Genomic DNA, 20,042 nt, shown 5'->3' with positions numbered 1-20,042 from the left:
CATAGGCACACAGACACTGGCATACAGGCACAGTCATACAGACATGGGAGCAGAGACGCAGGCACAGATGTGGGCACACATACACGGTCACACAGATGCGGGCACACTGGAGGTGTGTGCTGTCACTGCTCTTGGAGGGTATCCACAGATGCTGGTGCCAGGAAGCCAAGGGTTTTGGAGGAACAAGCAGTGGGTCAGAGATGTCGGATTTCACACTCGGATTCCATTTTGGGAATTAGAATCATAGAGTCATCGAGATGTACAGTATGGAAACAGATCCTTCAGCCCAACCCATCCATGCTGCCCAGATATCCCAACCCAATCTAGTCCCACCTGCCAACACCAGGCCCATATCCCTCCAAACTCTTCCTATTCATATACCCATTCAGATGCCTTTTAAATTTTGCAATTGTACCAGCCTCCATCACTTCCTATGGCAGCTTAATCCATACACATACATCCTCTGCATGAAAAGGTTGCCCCTTAGGTCTCTTTTATATCTTTCCCCTCTCACCCTAAACCTATGCCCTCTAGTTCTGGACTCCCAATCCCAGGGAAAAGACTTTGGCTATTTATCCTATCCATGCCCCTCATAATTTTGTAAACCTCTCTAAGGTCACCCCTCAGCCTCCGACGCTCCAGGGAAAACAGCCCCAGCCTGTTCAGCCTCTCCCTATAGCTCAAACCCTGGCAACATCCTTGTAAATCTTTTATGAACCCTTTCAAGTTTTACAACATCTTTTTGATAGGAAGGAGACCAGAATTGCATGCAATATTCCAACAGTGGCCTAACCAATGTCTTGTACAGCCGCAACATAACCTGTACTCAACTCCTGTACTCAATACTTGACCAATAAAAGAAAGCATAACAAACTTCACTGCGACTCCACTTTCAAGAAGCTATGAACCTGCCCTCCAAGGTCTCTTTATTCAGTAACACTCTCTAGGACCTTACTAATAAGTGTATAAGTCCTGCTAAGATTTGCTTTCCCAAAATGCAGCACCTCGCATTTTTCTGAATTAAACTCCATCTGCCACTTCTCAGCCCATTGGCCCATCTGGTCCAGATCCTGTTGTAATCCAAGGTAATCTTCTTTGCTGTCCACTACACCTCCAATTTTGGTGTCATCTGCAAACTTACTAACTGTACCTCTTATGCTCACATCCAAATCATTTATGTAAATGCCAAAAAGTAGAGGGCCCAGCACGGATCCTTGTGGCACTCCACTGGTCACAGGCCTCCAGTCTGAAAAATAACCCTCCACCACCACCCTCTGTCTTCTACTTTGAGCCAGTTCTGTATCCAAATGGCGAGTTCTTCCTTTATTCCGTGAGATCTAACCTTGCTAAATGGGGTGGCATGGTGGCTCAGTGGTTAGCACTGCTGTCTCACAGCACCAGGGTCCCACGTTCGATTCCAGCCTTGGGTGACTGTCTGTGTGGAGTTTGCACGTTCTCCCCGTGTCTGTGTGGGTTTCCTCCGGGTGCTCCAGTTTCCTCCCACAGTCCAAAGATGTGCAGGTAAGGTGGAGTGGCCATGCTAAATTGCCCATAGTGTTAGGTGCATTAGTCAGAGGGAAATGGGTCTGGGTGGGTCTTCGGAGGGTCGGTGTGGACTTGTTGGACCGAAGGGCCTGTTTCCACACTGTAGGGAATCCAATCTAATCAGTCTCCCATGGGGAACCTTGCCAAGCGCCTTACTGAAGTCCATATAGATCACATCTACCACTCTGCCCTCATCAATGCTCTTTGTTAATTCTTCAATAAACTCATTCAAGTTTGTGAGACATGATTTCCCATGCATAACGCTATGTTGACTATCCCTAATCAGTCCTTGCTTTTCCAAACACATGTACATCCTGTCCCTCAAGATTCCTGGCTCACAGTTTCTATTTTCCTTTCCTTTATTTTCTTATTTTATCTTTTCACCTCACAGCAGTCGTGTTTATTTTCCTCCAGCACCCATCTTGTGTGTGCAGGTGTCAGACATAGTGACTGAACAACGAGGACATTAAACATTCTTCCTGTTCCTCCAGCAGGAAGAAAGGAACCACCCGAGTGGCCAGTGACAAGCAGAGCCCCTCTCATCAAAGGCCAGTGCTGCAGGATCAAACCGTGAAGGGGGACGGCAGGGAGGGACATAGTTAAAAATCACACAACACCAGGTTATAGTCCAACAGGTTTAATTGGAAGCACACTAGCTTTCGGAGCGACGCTCCTTCATCAGGTGATAGTAGGGAGGGACATAGTTTCTATTCGGCAGATGGTAGGACAGGAACTCAGATATGAATGATGTGAGAGCCAATGTTAATGAAGTTGATGACAAGCAGTAATCCCCATTTCGAGGCACCTTGCTGTTCCTTATTGAGAACCACATGTCTGGAACTCCAGGAGAAAAACACAACAAATTCCTCCCAACATTGAGAGAAGTCTCAGTGGCCTTTTCCCATCATTGTCCCAGACTTCTCTCCATTATCTAAGGCCTTCAGGGCCTTACAAGGTCTGCCCCATGTGTCTGTTGTCCATAACTGACATCACTTCCATTTATTGCTCAGTTTAGATCTTCAAGCTACTGTTCCTGAATGTTCTCAAATTGAAGAAACACGTGTTTTGTTTATTCACTCCTGGGATGTGGGGGTCGCTGGCTGGGCCCAGCATTTATTACCCTGTCCCTAGTTGCTCCTTGATAAGGTGGGGAGAGCTGCCTTCTTGAAATCACTATAGTCCAAGTGTTGTCGGTTGATGTACAATGCCCTTAGGGAGAGAGTTCCAGGATTTTCACTCAGTGTCAGTGAAGGGATGATGGTATATTTCTGTCAGGATGGTGCATGGTTCAGAGGAGAACTTGCGGGGGGTGGCGTTCCCATGTATCTGCTGCCCTGGTCCTTCTAGATGGAGGTGGTGAGGGTTTGGAAGGTGCTGCCTGAGGATGTTTGCTGAATTCCTGCAGTACATCTCGTAGATAGTACACAGTGCTGCCCGTGTGTGTCTGTGGTAGAGGGAGTGGATGCTTGGGGATGTGATCCACAGGCTACTTTGTCCTTTATGTGTTTGTGTACAAGCTTCAATAACTTCCATTAACGGTTGGCCCCTCCCCCTCTTCTTCAGAATCATTTAAGTGAAGGTTTAAAGTCCTCTTCGTAAAATGGTTCCCTGAACTGTCTCATTGGTGACTTTCCGTTACACATTACAGAGTATCGTGGCTGGTCAAGAGAACTTATCCAAAGAAAATGGTCACCTCTGGTGATCTACGTTCTCCTGGGTGTCTCCATCCTGCTGTCTGTGGTGATCCTAGGCACTGTGTTTAAACTATGTAAGTTTTGTCATCCTTTATGGGACTTGTCAAAAAAGCATAACCGTTAACAAGGATAAATTGAGATATTCCTGCCTCAGCCTTTCTTATTGCTGGTGTTATTAATTCAGGAATGGAGTGAGGAATAACACATCAGTCATCTGACATTTTATGGTAGTTAGCATTTCCACATTGTGAGTATAGAAACGCTAATCTGAAAGGAAATTAGACTGAACTTTGGAGGGGGTGATAGTCATTTCTGGCAGTAATGAGATGGAATAGCACTGTTCAGTTTCTCCTGTTCTCTTTCCCAGTATTGTTCCTTATTCCAAGCTGACTGTTCCCCACCCAGCACAGCAGGAGCTGCATTCTCTAACACGGAGCTGGTGTGGCTGAATTAAATCAGCAGCACTATCATTCCTGATGAAGAACTTATGCCCGAAACATCAATTCTCCTGCTCCTCAGATACTACCTGACCTACTGTGCTTTCCCAGCACCATATTCTCGACTATGAAAAATCTCCAGAATCTGCAGTCCTCACTTTCTCTGAGCACGATGTTATCCTGTCGGGTTCGAACCCACTGGAAATGCTGACATGTCTTCTCCATGTGAACAGTTCCCAAAAGAAGGATAAATGTGAGAACGCTTTATTTCTTCAATGAAGTAAAATTGAGAATTAATCAAATAGGGGCAGATGGGATCTCGCTATATGGTTCCTGTTTAAATATGTTTGAATGCATAGTTTTTCTAGCTATGATCAAAAGCTACATGGACTCATTTGATTGATGCTCCAAGGATAATCTACTCATGAATTAACCTCCCTTTCCTGATGTTGCCCTGCAACATTAACCCATAGATCCCTCTGCTGGGATTGTCTTTTCTCCCTGTGAGTCATGGGAAGTTTACACGTTCCCTGTTGTCATTTGATACTCACCTTCTCTGTGTAACCTTTCCCCCCTTACCCCCACTCTGGTGAGCAACTCCATAACCTGTTGGGAAATATTTGGTGAGAGCTGTGCCCTGGGGATGGGGACTTTCCTCATCCTCCTCAGGTCCTCGGAGGAATCATTCCATAAGGTCATTGACTTGCGGATAGTCTGGAAGTCTGAACAGTGAGAGAAACTGTATGACCAGTCAGTACTCTGCGAACAGGGAAAGAATGTTTGATTGTAGCATTTCTCACTCTGTTCAGCCCGCGTGAAGATGACTGTATGAGTATTATATGACATGAGGGTCACAGATATTTAATTCTGTCACCAAGTGTTGAGAGATGACAATTTTTTCATTAGTTTCATAATCCTCAGTGCCTTACCTTGAGCATTAATTAGCTGTGAGATGGACAGAGCCCATGACGATCTCTACAATAGATCCAGGAGGGTCAGTAACACTGGCTATGGGTTTACTCCCTGAGTGAGCCATGCTCTGAAAAGTAACTCACAAAATTAGAAACACAGGAATGGACATCAGCAATCTCAAAATCAGGTTGCAGTTCCTGATTTGAAAGAATTCCAGAGCCAAACTGTGTGGGGTGGGGGGGGAGGGGGAGGGGGAGTCTGGTCCAAAGTGATCAGGTGAAGTTGGACGAAAGGGAGAGAATGGAAATAAGGCAATGAAATGTTCTATCGGGAACAGCTCGGGGAATTGATATCGTCAGGCAGATCCAGGAGAAAGAGATCAGGCTGGGTTACCGGATCGGACTGGATTAATTAATGCTCCATACATCCCCCCCAAACTGGCCATCATGACTGAGAGCCCCAGGTGGATACCTTGGAGCCACACTTTTAGTTTGGAGCAAGGGAGTGAAATTGAAGCTGAGGTTGTTCAGAATGAGACGGGAGCAAAACATACCTGACCTCGTCCTTACCAATCTGCCAGCTATCCAGGACAGGAGCGGTTAGAGTGACCGGTAAGGAGACAAAGTCCCACCCTCACATTGAGAATACCCTCCAGCGTGTTGTGTGGCACTATCACCGTGCTAAATGGGACAGACTTTCAACCGATTGAGCAACTCAGGACGGGGCATCCATGAGACACTGTGGGTCATCAACAGCTGCAGAACTGTACTCCAGCACAATCTGAAACCTCAAGGCCCGACATATCCCCCACTCAACCATTACCATCACGCCAGGGGGGTCAATCCTGGTTCAATGGGGAGTGCAGGAGGGCATGCCAGGAGCAGCATCAGGCATACCTGGAGATGAGGTGCCAACCTGGTGTAGCTACCAAACAGCATAAGCAGCAAGTGAGAGACAGAACCAAGCGATCCCATGACGAACGGATCAGATCGAAGCTCTGCAATCCTGCTACATCCAGCCGTGAACAGTGGTGGATGATTAAACTACTCACTCGAGGAGGAACCTCCACACATATCCCCATCCTCAGTGATGGAAGAGCCCAGCACATCAGTGTGAAAGATAAGGCTGTGGATGATCCAGTGGTCCCCAACATCACAGATACCAGGCTTCAACAATTCGATTCACTCCACATGATATCAAGGAACAGTTGGAGACACTGGATACTGCAAAGGCTACGGGCCCTGACAACATTCCGGCAATAGGACTGACGACTTGTGCTCCAGAACATGCCGCTCCCCGAGCCAAGCTGTTCCAGTACATTTACAACCCTGGAATCTACTCGTCAGATATGTCCGATAACCGTCCCATCAGTTTACTCTCGGTCATCAGTAATATGATGGAAGGGGTCATCAACAGCGCTCTCAAGCAGGACCTGCTCAGCAATAACCTGCTCAGTTTGGGTTACCCCAGGGACACTCAGCTCTTGACCTCAATACAGCCTGGGTTCAAACATGGACAAACGAGCTGAATTCCAGAGGGGTTGGGGATGTGGGTAGAGTGACAGCCCTTGACATCAAGGCTGCATTGAACTGGATGTGCCATCAAGACGCCCTGGCAAACATGTGTATCAAGGGGCAAACTCCATTGGTTAGAATCATACCTGACACATAGGAAGCTGGTCATGGTTGTTGGAGGTCAGTCGTCTCAGCTCCAGGACATCTCTGCAGGAGTCCCTCAGGTAGTGTCCAAGGTCCAACCATCTTCAGCTGCTTCATCAATGACCCTCCTCCCATCAGAAGGTCCGAAATCGGGATGTTTGCCGATGATTGCTCAATGTTCATCTCCATTCACAACTCCTCAGATACTGAAGCAGTCTGTGTCCAAACGCAACAAGATCTGGGCAATATCCAGGCATGGGCTAACAAGTAGCAAGTAACATTCGTGTCACACAAATGCCAGACTATGACCATTACCAATAAGTAACAATCTAACCATCGCCTCTTCACCACATAAACTCAATGGCTACACGATCAGGTCAGGTGCTAGGAATAATGCACCTCCTGATTTCCCAAAGCCTGTCCACCATCTACACGGCACAAGGCAGGAGTGGGATGGAATACGCCCCATTTACCTGGATGGGTGCAGCCCCAATAACACTCAAGAAGCTCAACACCATCCAGGATAAAGCAGCTGATTTGATTGGCACCACATCCACAAACATCCACTTCCTCCACCACTAACGCTCAGTAGCAGCAGCGTGTGCCATCTACAAGATGCACTGCAGAAATTCACCAAATATCCTCAGACAGCACCTTCCAAACCCATGCCCACTTGCACAATGAAGGACAAGGGCAGCAGATACATAGGGACACCACCATCTTCAAATTCCCCTCGAAGGCACTCACCATCCTAACTTAGAAATATATCGCCGTTCCTTCACAGTCGCTGGGTCAAAATCCTGGAATTCCCTCCCTAAGGGCATTGTGGTCAACCCACAGCAGATGGACTGCTGTGGTTCAAGAAGGCAGCTCACCCCCACCTTCTCAAGGGGCAACTAGGGACAGGGCAATGAATGCTGGACCCAGCTAGCAACCCCCACATCCCACAAAATGAATCAATAAATAAACCACGTTCAGCCTGGGTCACCCTGTGGTGGATAGGGATTATTTGGACCACTGTATCAGGAAGAAGCAGGGAGCTCTGACAGTGTTCTGCTGGGAATAAAGGTGTAGACGGATTGGATAGCCATGGTGTAGTGGAGTGGTTCAGCCCACGGGACTGGAGATTATAAATGGTTGAGGTGATGAAGGATGGAAGTCCAATGTGAATGCACAAGGGGTGAGAAATGGGGGAGAGATATGAAGAAAGAAGTTCAGTGGGATAGGGTCAAGATGAACAGTCGGTTGGCCAGGACAGTTCTAATTTATGGATCTTGGGAAGGAGGATAAAACGGTCTGAGGGACTATGATACTAAAGTCACTGAAGGGAAGATCTGTGCAGGATCTGAGGTCACTGTTGCTTTTGGACACGACAGCTTGATGTTTAGTCGTGAGGTCATGGTCCAGGGTGGGGTCAGAGGAATTGCCGTTTGGCCTTTGCTGGGCAGAGGTCATTATGTCAAGCAAAAACAGCAACATGGTGGCAATGTTTGGGGTGGACTTCGGAGAAGAGGGTTCAGCAGGATCAGAGGGAGACACACAAGGGGTGAGGGAGACGAACAGAGAGATTGAGGTAGCCATGTAGAGGGTGCGAAGTGCCCATGTCAAGGGAGACTGTTGGAGATGGGTGGAGGGGTTGCTTTTATTAGCAGGGGAGACTCTTGGTTAAAAAAGTGGGCATGGAGATGGAGACAATGTAAGTTGAGTAAGCTGAGGTCTTTACGAAGACAGAGAATTGAGGATCAGAGTGCATCAGGTCAGAAACGATTGTGAAAACCCAGCCAAGGAGTGGAATTAAAGGAAGACAGGTAGTTCAAGAGAATGATGGGGGAGGAAGGATCTAGATGTGTGTTGATATCCATTCGTTGATGAAGCTTGTGATCCTTGACCCCTGAAGGCACAGAGTAAACTGAAAGTTGAAGTGAAACTCTGGAAGCTGGACAGTTTTGAGAGAGGCTGAGTCAGTCCCTGTTGAAGGGAGAAATCAAGGCAGCTTGCATGTGGGTCTCGTGGCATGGGAAGGGTACAAATGATGGAAGACCATAGCACTTGGAAAACATTGTCACCATCAGGCCAAGTTAATCTGGATTTGGGAAAGGGAAATCGTGCTTGAGAAATCTACTGGAAGGTTTTGAGAATGTAATTAATGGAGTTGATAAGACGGAGCCAGTTAATGTGGTTTTCTTGAACATACAGAAAGTTTCAACTCAGTCCCATGTGAGAAATGAGCATGTCAAATTAAAACACATGGGACCGGAAATGGTGCACAGACATCGATAGAGAAGTGCATTGTCAGAAAAGAAACGAATAAAGTTTTTTTCCAAGTTACAGGCAGTGATGAGTGAGCCACCAAGGGATCAGTGCTGGGAAACCTTTTATTCACCATGTTTATCACTGATTTAGATGAGCGATTTGAATGAGGCCTTTGGTAAGACTGCTCTGGAAGGTTAGATCGCATGGAATCCATGGGGAGCTGGCAAACTGGATACATAATTGGCTTGATGGTCAGAAGCAGAGGGTAATAGTGGAAGGATGCTTGTTGGACTGGAGACCTGTGACTAGTGGAGTGCCTCAGGGTTGGTGCTGGGCCCATTGCTGTTTTTTATTGATATCAATAATTTGGACAAGAATGTACAAGGCAGGATTAGTAAGTTTGCAGATGACACTAAAATAGACAGTATTGTGGACAGTGAGGAAGGTTATCAGAAATTGCATCGGGACATTGATCAGCTGGGAAAGTAGACTGACACACATCTATCCTGGGACAGGCTAAGCAAAGACATGCTAGAGAATTCCTAGAGGCCTGGCACTCCAACCACAACGCCATAAACAAACACATAGATCTAGATGCCATCTATCAACCCCTCAGAAAACGAACAGGAAATGACATCACCACAAACCCCAGGAACCCCATCCAGGAGAAAGATATAAATGGAAAGCAGGAGACAACAGCTTCGCTTCACTTGGAGGTCGCCACTGATGATGTTACCTAGGCAGGTAACGAAACGTCTGGATATCAAACCTACAGCTCAGCGAGCAAACCTACACCCTAAACCTCAACCTGAGCTACAAACCTTCACAAACCTTGCAAAGTAGACTGAGGAATGGCAAATAGAGTTTAATCTAGACAAGTGCGAGGTGTTGCATTTTGGAAAGTCAAATCAAGGTAGGAGTCTCATGGTGAATAGTGGGGCCTTAAGGAGTGCAGTGGAACAGAGGGAGCTTGGAGCTCAGGTGCTTTGTTCTCTGAAAGTGGAGTCACAGGTAGACAGGGCAGTGAAGAAGGTTTTTGGCACTGATCTTCATCAGTCAGGGCAGTGAGTATGGAAGTTGGGAAGTTTTGCTGCAGCTGTATAAGACGCTGGTGAAGCTGCATTTGGAGTATTGTGTTCAGTTTTGGTCAGTTTAGGAAGGATGCTATTAAACTGGAAAGAGTGTGGAAGAAATTTACAAGGACGTCACCAGGACTCAAGGGTCGGAGTCATTGGGAGAGGTTGGACAAGCTGGGACTTTTTTCCTTAGAGCATAGGAGACTGAGAGGGAAATCTTGTAGAAGTGAATAAGATCATGAGAGGCATGGATAGAGTGAATGTACTCAGTCTTTTTCCCAGGATTGGGGAATCAAGGGCTGGAGGGCATCAGTTTAAGGTTAGAGGGGACAGAATAAAAGCGAACCTGAGGGGCAGCATTTCTACACAGAGGGCGGTACGCATATAGAATGAGCTGGCAGTGGAAGTGGTTGATGCTGGTACATTAATAACACTTAAATGGCATTTGGACAAATATAAAGGAACCCTGATTATTTGAACAAGATGGGCAAGCACAATTTTGTTCTGATAATTGATTATTCAGTTAGTGGATTCAATGCCTTTCCTCTGGGTCTCTGAGTCTTCCTTCTTTCTCACTCGGCCTGCCTTGTTCCCCTCTCTCTGTGTCAGGCTTTGTTTCTGAGCAGACATACCCTTGTGTGTCAGGGTCCTGCAGCATTGCTGAAGCCCCCCACCAACATCCCCCAATTCAGTTCAATGGGATTGACACAGTGAGCACTTGCTAAGTCCGCTCCCTGTTCAGGAGACTAGGCAGCAGCACACCATGTGTGAGATCCCACTACCCGACCACCCTCCCGCCCCCTACCCTGTCCACCTCCATCCGTCTGCACCCCCTTCCACTCCCAGCCCCCTACCCCATCCACCCCACCCATTCGCTCCCCCCATTTGCTCCCCCCATCTACCCCCGTCCCGTCCCCCATCCACCCTGAGCCTTCTGTTGCTTGGGATGTTAGTTCTTCTCTTTGATCTGACATGGACCTTCCTGTCTGTGGCTGCTCATGTTCCAGTCAACAGACATGTAGAAGGCTGGGAGAACACAGCAAGCCCGGGAATATCAGGAGATTGACATGGCAACATTTCAGGTGGAACCCTTCTTCAGGATTACACTGTTCCCCTGTATTTCTCCATTTTCTTTTTGAAATATCTGATCTGAACTCCACTTCTATCCACTTACCTGGTTCTGATGATATCTCTTGAAATGGTTTGCACAAAGGAATTCTGAACCTATTCCTTCGGTGAACTGGTGATGATTTTCAGCTGAAGACCTCTAGTTAAAAGGTAGCTCACCAACCAGTAGATATAATTTTATTGATGTCACCCATTAAGATCTCTCCTAAATCTCTCCAGTGGCATGGTGGCTGAGTGGTTAGCACTGCTGCCTTTCAATGTCAGGTGCTCAGGTTTGATTCTAGCCTTGGGTGACTGTCTGTGTGGAGTTTGCACATTTTCCCCGTGTCTGCGTGGGGTTTTCTCTGGGAGCTCTAGTTTCATCCCACAGTCCAAAGATGTGCAGGTTATGGTGAACTGGCCATGCTAAATTGCCCATAGTGTTCAGGGATGTGTAGGTTAGATACATTAGTCAGGGGTAAATGTAGAGTAATAGGGTAGGGGGATGGGTCTGGGTGGGTTACTCTTTGGAGGGCCGGTGTGGATTTGTTGGGATTTGATGATCTATGATTCTGTGATAATCTAATGAAAAGCCAAGACTGATCTTGTTCTCCAAACTGTGCCACTTGATCTAAAATGTTGCTCCTGAAAATGTTAGAGAGAGTTTTTCTTAGATTAGATTACTTACAGTGTGGAAACAGGCCCTTCGGCCCAACAAGTCCACACCAACCCAGACGCATTTCCCTATATTTACCCCCTTCACCTAACATGACAGGCAATTTAGCATGGCCAATTCACCTAACCTGCGCAGCTTTGGACTGTGGGAGGGAACCAGAGCACCTGGAGGAAACCCACGCAGACAGTTGCCCAAGGCAGGAATTGAACCGGGGGTCTCTGGCGCCGTGAGGCAGCAGTGCTAACCACTGTGCCACCCACTGATCCAGGTGTTCATGATTTCGAGGAGCCTGGACATAGTCAATAGGAAGGGATTGTTCGTCTGAGTGACAATGTTGGGTTAGACGATTAGTAAAGGAACAGTGCCATGGGTCACCAGGTTTCTACAATGACTGGTTCAGATCTGGAGAGTTTGACCAAGTTGGTTAGAGACAAAAACACTGCAAATGTTGGAATCCAAAATAGGCAGGCAGGAAGCTGGAAGAACACAGCAAGGCCGATTCAATCATGGTTTTCGAAAGAGAATTATATCAGCAGCTAAAGAGAAAAAAGAAATGATAGAGCAAGGCAGGAAAGTGAGAAACAGGCTGTACTCCTCTTGGAGAGAGCCTACATGAATTACTTTCTATGCTTCAACAATTCTCTGAGATTTTCTCATTGATATTCTTGCAGCTCGAGGAACTTCTGAGCAGTCCAAAAGCTTCATGGCTGAACTTAGGAATGAAATTTCACAGCTGAAGGAGAGTAAGTGTAATTTCCAGTAAAGTCCCTGAATGATTCATAATACTGTATCATTACTTACTGTGATTCCTGAGTACAATCATATCTGGGGTGGTCACATCAACAAATGATTCTAAACAGTGATAAGGAGCTATTGCTTCTAATCTCCAATAAAAACCTTTTACAGATTTGCAAATGAATGCAGTTACTGTACTTTAGGTTACAAGTTACGAGAGGAGTTTTAAAGGTTTGTGTCATTAACCCCTATAACAGCATCATCGTGTTTCATGCTGATGGCACTGTTCAGTGTTGACTCTTTCAGACTCATGTCCAATACTTCTCCCATGCTTTACTTTTCATTATTACGATTATACATTGTGCATATAAATATTTTTTACAAATATTATTTACCACGATTAAACACTTCACAAATTCAGGCGATCCAGTGGTTTCACTGTTCTCCTGGATTTTGAATTACCTCAAAACGTCTGGACTCTTCCATTACACTAACGGGTGGATGGGAGCCTGCATTTTGATTACAAATGCACAGTAAATGCTTCAGTGCAGCTCAATTGGCTGGATGGCTGGTTTGTGATACAGAGTAACACCAACAGCATGGGTTCGGTTCCTGTACCAGCTGAGGGTATGATGGATATCTCACCTCTTCAACGTCACCTGTTGCCTGAGGTATTGTGACCATCAGTTTAATCTCCCATCGGTTACCTCCTCTAACAAGTGAGTAGCATGATGAGGCCTTCACTTTTACACAATAGCAGAAATACCGTACTGAACAATTCAAAGCTTTTTTTAAGTGGGGGAAAGAAACACATTTTTAAAACATGACACACAACAAGGCAAAGAAGAATATCATTGGCAGGAAGATGTAGTTCAAAGATGGGTGAAATAAAATACTTAATTGGACATCTTAAAGAAAATAATTCTGAAGATGTACAATTACTTCCAAATTGGGGGGATGCAATGGCCTCGTGGCATTATCACGGGACTGTTAATCCAGAGACCCAGGTCATGTTCTGGGGACCTGGGGTTGAATCTTACCATGGCAGATGGTAGAATTTGAAATCAATAAAAATCTAGAATTAAGCATCTAATAATGACAATGAATCCATTGGTGATTGTTGGGAAACACCTATCAGGTTCACTAATGTTCTTTAGGGAAGGAAAATGCAATTCTTACTTGGTTTGACCTACTCCAAACCCACAGCATTGTGGTTGGCTCTTCTGGGTAATTAAGGGTGGATACTAAATGGAATGATTAAAACAAAGATTCAAAATCAAATATTGAAGAGCTAGTTCACTTTCACATTCAACTGGGGCTGTAAGGTGATAATTTTGTAGCTTACCATGATATAACCAAAAGAATTAATTAACTTCTGCCAACCTTTTGAAATTAATTAAATCTTCAAACAAAGAAAATTCTTGAAAGAAGGGGAAATCCACAGACAATTTCATTAATGATCTCAACAGATTAGTGGGGGAAAGGGACAACATGACATTGCATTTAATTGTCACTTTTACAAGCTCAACAGCATACTGATTGTGTTCTTTCCAAAATGGCAGTACCTGCTTGTCTTGTGTATTATTGGAAACTCGTGGGATGATGTTGGTGAACTAACTGCACAGAGGCCGGTTTCCCATCACTAATTCACCCCTTATTTACATGTGACTAGCTAGCTCAGAGCCAGCCCCTAGAATGAGGAAATTCTCTGAGACTCCTGTTTAGATCTGTCAGACAGGGCTCCCTGATTGGTCCAGATTAATGGCTCCGATCAGGGACCTCATTTTTAATGAGATCTGCCTGGCCAACCACCTTCCAATCATGGTGGGTGGAATACTGACGGAAAATCCTGACATCATATTTTCTGTGAGGACATTGGGCGAAAATATATTTCCTTGTTTCAACTTGGGTCCTTATGCCAAATTGTAGCTGTGTCGATGGGTTATTACACTTTTCTCCTCACTTAACTAAACAGTTCATGGTTTTCAACAATTCTGTCAAATCTCCACTTAATCTTCTCTCGGCTGTGAGCAATCTCACCTTCTCACTCCATGAAACTAACATTTCTCTTCCCCACATCATCCCAGTAAATCTCTTCTGTTTCATTTTTAAGGACTGGACGTCATTCCTAAAGATTGGTACCCAAAATTGAACATACAATCCTAGGTGAGAATAAGCAACTAGTTTAGAAAGGTTTAAAATAACTCCCCGGCACAAATTCAGGATCTTAAATGTTTCCATTACTGTAATTTCTTCTGTCAACATCAAAAGTTGCAATCCCGCCGATCTCTGTTCCAGTATCAATTCCCAAATGCTATAATTTATTTTGTTGCTTCTCCTCAGTCTTTTTTCAAAATGCATCACTTCACAATTCTCAGCTGTAAATCCCTTTGTGTTCTGTCCCTGTCCAATTCCCCAATCTGTTTCTGAAGTCTATTATCGTCCTTGTTACTGTTTGTTACATTTAGTAGCACTTCACTCTGTGAGAGCGGTGATCTTTGACAATAGTATCAGCTTTGACAATGGTTGAAGTTGTGAGAGTAGTAATATCTGAGAAAACTATATCATTGTTGGGAACTGTAGTAATTTCAAGCATTTAAAGAATGTCACAGCACAACAGGAGGCTATTTAGCCCAACATGATGATTGTGGCTCTTTAAAGAAGCAAGCATGTTTTCCGAGCAGGAGTAAGATCAGAGCCAATCTGGTTAGTCCATGTTCCCGATAGAAACATTTTCTAATCTACCTACTCAGAGATGTGACGACATTACTCTGGAGCAGGGTGGACTGAACCCAAACCTCCCGGTTCAGAGGTCGAAATATTACCACTGAAAACCAGTAAATGCAGCCTGCCATGTAAAATGTCAGTAAATAAGGAAATCTGTAAGATACTGTCGTGCCTCAGCCGTCTCTCATGTTTATCTCAATACCCTCACAGATTTTCTTCACATCCAACTGCCCGACCAGTGGAGCCAGGGGAACCAAAAGCATTACTACTTTTCAACTCGGAAAACAACTTGGAAAGAAGCTCAGACATTCTGTGAATCCATGGGTGCCCACCTTGTTGTCATTAACAGTGCTGAGGAGCAGGTTGGAACAGTCCGTTCGTTCGGTTCATTGGTTGGCAGACTGCAGTCTGACTTGGAACAAATCACTTGTTCCGTTTTCCTGTTAGGTTATGGATAAGAAGCTGAAGTTGTTGCGAAAGGAAATGATTTATGAGGGGTGCACTGACTCATTATTTCAGATGAACACACCATTTAGCAGCTACAGTGGGCGACTTAGCCCGTGCAGTTTGCTCCATTATCCAATCAGATCATGGCTGGGCAGATTGCTTCATATTTCTGCTGACTCTATGTAACCATTCACCAGCACCACCTCTCCCGACCCTCCTCTGCCACACATCAATCTATATGTCTCTGAATTCAGAATATTCAAGGACACTGCTTTCACCATCTTTTCAAACAATCAAAACACTCTGTGAGGAACATTATTTTGCTTTCTGTCTAAAATTTACCAGGAACCATACGGCCTTCATATCAGGAGGGCTGGAGTACAGGGATGCAGATGTTATGCTGTAGTTATACAAAACTTTGGTTAGACCCCACTTGGAGTACTGTGAGCGAATCTGGGCACGACACCTTAGGAAGGTGTTTGGGCCCTGGAGGGGTCCCGTTGCAAGTTTACAGAGATAAAATCTGGAATTCAGTAGTTAAGTTATGAGGAGAGATTAGCCAGATTGGACCTTTTAGTCTCTGAAATTTAGAACATTAAAGGGTGATCTAATCGGATTTTCAGGATATTATGGATAGATAAAGACAGGTGTTTTCTATTGGTTGAAGATTCTGGAATTCACTGGAGTTTAGGTGAATGAGAGATGATCACATTGAAATGTATTGGATTGTTACGGGGTTTAATGGGGTAAATGCTGAGAGGCTGGTTCCCTTCCTGGGAGAGTCTAGAACCACAGGGCACAGTCTCAGAATGGAGGAGTACCAACTTAAGACTGAGAGGAGGAGGAACCATTTCTCTCAAAGAGTTGTGACTCTTTGGAGCTCCTTACCACAGAGAGCTGTGGGGAAAGGTCCTTGTGTATGTTTAAGGCTGAGCTAGATTAGAACGTAGAATGTAGAGCATCACCTTTTTTTATTAGTTTCAGCTTCACATTTTACAAACCATGTGGCTTAAATTTCAGCCATTCCTAATGTAACCCATCAAGGATTAAAATGGAATCCGATGTCAGTGAGAGGTATTGCTTGCCTCGTCCCCTCAGAGATTATACCAGGAATGGAGACGTTACTGGGCAGTCTGCTCATCCTACGATGAGTTAAGACCCTCAAATGATCAAATAATGAAAGACAATTTCAAACTAAAATAAAGAGACCAAGTTTTCTTGTTTTCATGTCATTTAATATGCATCTAATAGTAACAGCTGTTATTACAAAACATTTGATTATAGTAAACACTCCAGTTTTCATAGTAATTTATTGTTGCTGAACTAACAGCTCTTTAATAGTGACCACTAACATAGATACATTGTTGTATTCCATCAGATGTATTTGCAACAGAATGGACGATGCACTAATTGGATTGGACTCCATGACACTGTTGAAGAAGGGAAATGGCGTTGGGTGGATGGGACAGATTATGATTCAAATATGAAGTGAGTAGTGTTTTCATTGCACAATGAGATAATTTTCACTTTAACTGCCTGGGCAGTAACTCAGCAAAGAGCATCAGCCACCAGATTGAATTGAGCCAAGTTTTAGTTTGTTTTCTGTTCCCCAGCTTACTTTCGATCTCAGGGACTTCATCACTTCATTATCATGAGGCAGTACCCTTTGCATGAATCATTTTAAATAAATATGTTTTGTGATTGACTGTGAATTGCTTTTAAAAATCCATTAAAAAGCCATCCATTGCATTTTCTTTTGTTCCTGTATTTCTCCAAAGAATTTGAGGAGGTTGGGCAGCATATCCCCAATTCCCTCTTTTCCTGCTCCCTTTTAAATTGAAGATCATCTTGTTCATATTATTTATTCCTTGCTCTTCCTTCCCAGTACATTACCTCACAGAGTACAGGGATTCAAGCTCTATCTGTAATCTGTACGTTGCTTCTGTAAGATCTTATACATCCAAGTTGCATAAAATTAACATCACAATAATGATATGAAAATAGCATTTATCTCACCTCAATCATATCTAATCATTGGTCTGAATTTTACAAACATTGAGAATGTTTCATGCAGTGCTGATGAGTGTAAAGGTGCTCCAAACACTGCTGTACATTTCTTCTGGAATCTTCTAATCTCATCTGACCCAGACCCTGTCCTCCATGTGAGGTGGCCTTGCAGTAGCATTCCGATAAGAGAACAGGAAGTGGATCAGAGGTGCCTCACAATGGTGCTGCTATGGGGCTGCTGTGTGTTGGATGTCAACCTCCCTGGCCATGAGGTGTGTGAGCATATGGCCCAGGGAGTGAACCCTGAGATGATATTACTGGGAGTCCAGAATAGAAGGCCAGAGGAGCAAGCAGCTTGCTGAAGCCACCAGGTAGCTGCTGGAGCTTTATACCTGAAACCCTGGCATCTCATTCCTATGCAGCATGTGCCTAATCCATTTTGCGTATTAATGAGGTGACATTAATGAGTGATAACCCCGTTAATAAGGTCTCATGTTGTTATAGAGCTATAACCTCACCTCAAAGTCGGGAATTTAGTTAGAAACTACAACTTGCTGCTTCTGGGGTCGAGGAAGCCCTCACTCTATTTCTCCATCATTCTCCCCACATTCCTTGCCATGACCCAAGACATGTAGAGACTTTATAAGAACTTTCTTTCTATATGTCGTGAATCCCCATTATGATGTTTGTCAGAGAGCTCTCAGTTTCCAAGAGAAACTCTTGTCTGAATTAGAGAACGTTCTGAAATGAAATGTAATATTGAGCAGTCCATTGATGCTGTTCCATGTTCTCTCCTCTTTCAGGTTTTGGGACAGCAGTCAGCCGAATGGCCATGAAAGTTATGAAGAAGACTGTGTGGTGACTTCCTGCAGTGGACAATGGCATGACTGGCCATGCGATTCTATTCATACCTCAATCTGTGAAAAATCAGCATAATGTTGTTTTCCTTTTTGTTACAATTGATGGAAATCTGTCAATAAGTATTCAATCCATGTTGTTATGACCAAGTTGGGAGGAGTGTTACACATCACAACATCGTTCATTGTCTGACCCAATTCCTGATGCAGACAATCAAAAGGTATTTCCACACTAAGCTTGAAACAAAATGAGCCATTGATCAGGTTTCTTTAAAAAATATAGATTTATTATGAAATAAAATTATTCAATGAAGAGGTAAAACTACTTAATGCACTTAGTTTGTAAAGAGAAAATATAAATGCTTACCCAACATGCGTACACGCAAAAAGTCTCACACACATCATTTCTCTCACTCATGCACTCACACATACAGTCTCTCTCTCTCTCTCTGACTCACACACACGCACAGAGTCTCTCTGTCTCTCTCCCTCTTATCCCTCTCTCTGTGTCATATACACACACTGCAATGATTCACTTTGGTGAAATGAACTGTTTTGACCTGGAAAAGCCAAGGAATGTTTTTAAAATTATTCATTGTTGGGTCAGCATTTATTGCCCATCCCCAAGTGCTCGGAGGGCAGTTAAGAGTTGCTATGGGTCTGGAGTCACATGTAGACCAGACCGAGTAAGGATGGAAGATTCCTTCCCTAAAGGACATTAGTGACCCAGATGAGTTTTTCCAACAATCGACAATGGATTAGACTCTTAATTCCAGATTTTACTAAATTCAAATTACACCATCTGCCACATAGGGATTTAAACCCGTGTCCCCAGAACATTACTTGGGTCTCTGGATGAACAGTCTAGTGATAACACCACTGGGCCATTGCCTTCACAATTATGATCAGTACATACTCATGGCTGTCTGTATCCATGATGGACACTCAATTCCAAATGGTTTCCGATCCAACAGGCTTCACATGTTGACATCAGACCGCACCTCCCCCCATGTCACAAGCATTGATTGCTCGCTTTCAGGGTTCAGGAATATTAGGGGCAACCAACAGTGGGTCTTTGATCAAAATAGCTCTCAGCCTCTCAAACTGTCCAGCACTCTCCTGACCACTTTCACAAATAATGACTGGATCAGTACGGCAGCTGTAGGAATGCAGTTTGGAACAAATTTACAAAAGAAACAAACATTCCAAAAATCTCATAAGGTCAGGACAACATTTTGGTCCGAAGCTTGTACTGTGCTGTACTATTCTATGTTCTATGTTGTCATTCGGTTTTCAGGGTAGGGACTAAAGCTTGTCCTTTTCCTGGTCCTGGCAGCATTTCTCTTGCCCTCCCATATGCCCTCAGTAGGTTAACTGGGCTTTTGCAAATTCAGTTTTGGTAAGGTAACTCAGCTGAGTGTAATTTTCTAAATAAAGCTTCTAATTGTTCCAAGTGTTGCTTCCGCGTGTTATGACATAGCTCTATGTTAATGTAAACTACACAACAACATACACAGAGCTGACTAGCACGTGATTGATCATTTCCTTGGAAACTGGTGGGAGCATCACCTCGCGAGAATGCCATTTCTCAGCGTCAAAGAAAACCATCTGGTTGGATAAACACCAACAGCTCTATAGCTCAGTAGGTATCCTGATCTCAAAGCTATATTGGTAAGAAACCTGGCTTTCCCAATTCTGTCGGTGCAGTTTTCCGGTGGGAAATTGTGCGGAAATTTGCCTTTGTTCACCATTCTGTAATCCCTGCAGAGTCTGGTTGAACCAATGAGGCTGAGGCTGATGGCGGAGCACATCTGGGAAACACCAGCTGCTTTGATTGGCTTCAATCGTGTGGTTTTCCAATCCGGGTTGGAGTTTTGCTTTCACCTCGGCCTGTCTGTATGGATCCAAACG

The 20,042-nt window shown here is 44.5% G+C and overlaps 1 protein-coding gene across 1 annotated transcript in view; it reads left to right on the top strand.

The window, feature by feature from the left end:
• The window catches only part of LOC148136433 (CD209 antigen-like protein C), a 201,340-nt gene extending 181,762 nt beyond the window's left edge, over positions 1-19,578 (top strand). Inside the window, exons 2-6 of the mRNA XM_087983248.1 lie at positions 3,194-3,313; positions 12,030-12,101; positions 15,031-15,182; positions 16,646-16,755; positions 18,078-19,578. Coding sequence (XP_087839374.1) covers positions 3,194-3,313; positions 12,030-12,101; positions 15,031-15,182; positions 16,646-16,755; positions 18,078-18,210 — 587 coding nt within the window. The 3' untranslated portion in view covers positions 18,211-19,578. The remainder of the gene's footprint in view (positions 1-3,193; positions 3,314-12,029; positions 12,102-15,030; positions 15,183-16,645; positions 16,756-18,077) is intronic.
• The last annotated feature ends 464 nt before the right edge of the window (positions 19,579-20,042 follow it).

Source organism: Chiloscyllium plagiosum, unplaced genomic scaffold, assembly GCF_037043375.1.
Source record: "Chiloscyllium plagiosum isolate Xiang-an unplaced genomic scaffold, Cpla_swu_hap1 HiC_scaffold_45, whole genome shotgun sequence".
Taxonomy (NCBI): domain Eukaryota; kingdom Metazoa; phylum Chordata; class Chondrichthyes; order Orectolobiformes; family Hemiscylliidae; genus Chiloscyllium; species Chiloscyllium plagiosum.
This window is presented reverse-complemented; position numbering and strand designations above follow the sequence as displayed.